The 3572-nt window shown below is 53.1% G+C and overlaps 1 protein-coding gene across 1 annotated transcript in view; it reads left to right on the plus strand.

Moving 5' to 3' along the window:
• E2F4 (E2F transcription factor 4, p107/p130-binding) overlaps positions 1–3572 on the plus strand; it is a gene marked incomplete at its 5' end in the record, with an annotated part of 7987 nt that overhangs the window by 554 nt on the left and 3861 nt on the right. Inside the window, 3 exons of the mRNA XM_009869647.1 lie at positions 649–715; positions 2558–2619; positions 3405–3568. Coding sequence (XP_009867949.1) covers positions 649–715; positions 2558–2619; positions 3405–3568 — 293 coding nt within the window. The remainder of the gene's footprint in view (positions 1–648; positions 716–2557; positions 2620–3404; positions 3569–3572) is intronic.

A 3572-nucleotide genomic window follows, 5' to 3' on the forward strand; every position in this document is an offset into this window, starting at 1 on the left:
CACGAACCGACCGCTCTGTCTCTGCGTTTGCTCGCTGGGCTGGGAAGCAGAGACACAGATCAGTGGCTTAAAGTTGTGTCAGGGGAGGTTCAGGTTGGGTATCGGGAAGAATTTCTTTACTGGGAGGGTTGTTGGGCACTGGCACAGCCTGCCCAGGGAGGGGGCTGAGTCCCATCCCTGGAGGTGTTGAACAGACGGGTGGGTGTTGGGTTGAAGGATGTGGTTTAGTGTTGTTGATAGAGCTGGGAAAAGCTTGGACTCGATGATCTTCAAGGTCTCTTCCAGCTGAAACTTTTAGGATTCTCTGACCTGAGGGCTGTGTCGGTGCTCAGGGCAGAGACAGGGGTGGTGACCTTGTGCTGCTGGAGGATCCACGCTGAAAGGGCCAAGAGGCAGCACCAGGCTTTGAAATCTGGGTGACTCCGTGGCGTACGCCTCGTTGTCCAGCTTTTTGAAGTTAAAAACGCTCGTCGTGTTCAGCGTGACGGGAAAAGCGCTTCCCTCTGAGCCGCAGAGCCCGCTTTGAGTGTGGAGCTGCTCTCGTGGTTTTGCTTGCCTTAGGGTGTCAGCTCCGGTGAGCGCGCTTCTGAGCGCAGCGCGAAGACCCTTCCGGAAACGCCGGCTGCCCTCCGAGTTCTCCTTCCGTAGCCCATCTCCTTAACCTTGGCAACATTAGCGTACGTGACGCACGAAGACATCTGCAAGTGCTTCACAGGTGAGGAAACGGCACTTGCTTTGAGACAGACGTTCCATTTGAAGCCGTGGCCCCGTCGCTCTGTCCCGGCTGCTCTCCTTTCTCCAGAAAAAAAGGAGGCGGCGAACCACAGGCTGCCCAGCGGCGCCGAGTTAAACATAGCACGAGCTCTGACGCCGCCCTGGGTTTGCGCACCGCGGAGTTGCGGCTTCCGTGTCACCGTCAGAGGGGGGAGATGTACATGAAGGATTGTAGCTGCTGTTCCTAAGGGCTTTCACCGTGCGGGTGCGTGTGTGTTGTGCTGGAAGCCTTTGATTTTAAAGGCTTGAGTGGACAGCATCCTGATAATAGGAAGCAGGTTTTATCGTGTGGTAGAAATCCGGGCGCACGCAGAAGGAAACGGGGCCATTTTATCACGTGGTAGAAATCTGGGCGCACGCAGAAGGAAACGGGGCCAAAAGGGGTCCCTCAGCTGCAGCGTGTCCTCTGCCAGCAAGAATAGGGGAGGTGGTGAAGAGCAGGACGGAAAGGAGCTTGCTGTGACCTCGCTCCCTCGCGTACTGCCTTCACCCTTGTCTGACTCTCTCCTCATCTCACTTTCTTCTCCTCGCCAGCTCTTCTGCTTTTTCATCTTTGCTTTTGTGTGTTTTCCTTGTTCACCAGCCTTCGTGCTGCTCAGGTTCCTGCTGTAACTTCGGCATCCCTCACACGCTCCGCTTGGCTGTTTCTTCTCATTTCAGCTAGCGCTTTTTTTGGGAGGGGGATGGACAGGGATTGCATTTTCAGTTTGGCAGCATCGAGGGCCAGATAACGTAACGGGCTGGAAGAGTTCGCTGGAGACCAGCAGACAGCTTATTGCTTGGCTGGCTGAGCGTCTTGCGTTCCGTCGCACCTGTTTTTCTGAAGTCAGACCTGACCGAGATGGCGCAGAGATCGGATCTCGCTGAAATCCTTCTAGAACAGAGGCTTCATCTGTGCTTTTTCCATTTTCTGTTCCGTTTTCCCATATGAATATGCCTTATGTGGCTTTTTTTCCCCTCTCCTGAGCATCTGAGCCGTGCAGAGGTTCTCTGTTGGACCTCTTGTGTTCTTGAGCTGTGGTTTTTCCGACTGACTGCCATAGCGCTCGCTTTCTCCGAGTGAGTTAGGACAAAGTGTTTGGGACATAGCTAAATGAGAGATAAAAATGCAGCACCTGTATTCAAAACTAACAGATCTTAAAGCTTGAGCTCGTGTCTTTTGAGCTTTTTTATGCATTTTCAATATCTCTTGATTATTTTTACAAAGTGCAGGCTTATTAAGAGAATCTTCCTGAGAAATCCTGTGGTATTTTTAATGACTCAACCTTTTGCCAGTCTGGCCTTTACCTGCCTGCAATTAAAGGACGCACTCTTTCGCTGTCCACTCTCTCATCGCTCTGGGGATCTTTGTTAATTATCCCGTGGAGATTAGCACAGAATCACCTCTGAAGTGTGAATACTCACCACACGAAAGCTGAAACAGTCGAAATGAAAGCTTCTAAGTGCTCGCTCTGAAGGCGTCTAATGTTCACAGCGCTGGCTTTCTGAGGGACAGGAAGGTCAATCCTGCTAAGGACGCTGCTAAAAATCCTCAGGGTTGGTTTGAGAGCAGCTTTGCAGGTTCTTCATCATTGAGAGACTGGTTAATGGTTGGACTCAACGCTCACAAAGGTCTTTTCCAACCAAAACGATTCTGTGCTTCGGGTCGGGTGGGTGTAAATGGCAATCCTCCCCGGGAAAGGGCACGGGGGAGAGGGCGCTTTGGGGAGGGGCTCTTCGTCAGCACTTCGTTGTCGTCGGAACAGCTTGTGCCTGCTGAGCGCTCACCAGCCTCTGTTCACAGGAGACACCCTCCTGGCGATTCGAGCCCCGTCAGGCACGCGTCTGGAGGTTCCCGTCCCCGAGGTGAGAGATCCGTGTGTCGGGACAGGGGCTGTTGCTGAGTTGACAAGTTGACGGGAGTTGGTGGTCAGGGGATGGTGGGAGGAGTACTGTGTCCAGTTTTGGTCACCACAGTACAAGAAGGACATCGAGGTGCTGGAGCGGGTGCAGAGAAGGGCAACAAGGCTTGTGAGAGGTCTGGAAAACCTGCCCTGTGAAGAGCGGCTGAGGGAGCTGGGTTTGTTTAGTCTGGAGAAGAGGAGGCTGAGAGGAGACCTTCTTGCCCTCTACAGCTACCTAAAAGGAGGCTGTAGTGAGGCTGGTGCTGGTCTCTTCTCTCTAATTACTAATGACAGGACAAGGGGAAATGGCCTCAAGTTGCATCAGGGTAAGTTTAGATTGGATATTGGGAGGAAGTTCTTTCCTGAACGAGTGGTGAGGCACTGGAACAGGCTGCCCAGGGAGGTGGTGGAGTCACCAACCCTGGAGGTGTTTAAAGAAAAAGCAGATCTAGCACTTGAGGCTGTGGTGTAGTGGTTGGGTATGCTGGGATGAAGGTTGGACTAGATGATCTTCAGAGGTCCCTTCCAACCCCAACATTCTGTGATTCTGTGCATTGGTAGCCCAAGGAAGCGTCTGGTTATTAAATAATCACCAGGAGGCTCCGTTGTTTGGAAGAACGCGAGTCATTGCAGGAGCACAGGGGGAAGAGGACAGTCCTGGGAGTCAGGGGAATGGTGTGGAGTGGAAATTTGTGTTCGGAGCGGGCATTTCACGCGTGGTTGCGTTTCGCTTCGGCCTTTTTTCAGGGCTTAAACGGGCAGAAGAAATACCAGATCCACCTGAAGAGCACGACCGGTCCCATCGACGTTCTCTTAGTAAACAAAGACGCTTGGAGCTCCCCTCCTGTCGTACTCCCCGTCCCTCCCCCCGAAGACCTCATCCAGTGCCAGGCGGTCGCCCCCACCAAACCGCAG

Source organism: Apaloderma vittatum, unplaced genomic scaffold (genome assembly GCF_000703405.1).
Source record: "Apaloderma vittatum isolate BGI_N311 unplaced genomic scaffold, ASM70340v1 scaffold16315, whole genome shotgun sequence".
Classification (NCBI taxonomy): Eukaryota; Metazoa; Chordata; class Aves; order Trogoniformes; family Trogonidae; genus Apaloderma; species Apaloderma vittatum.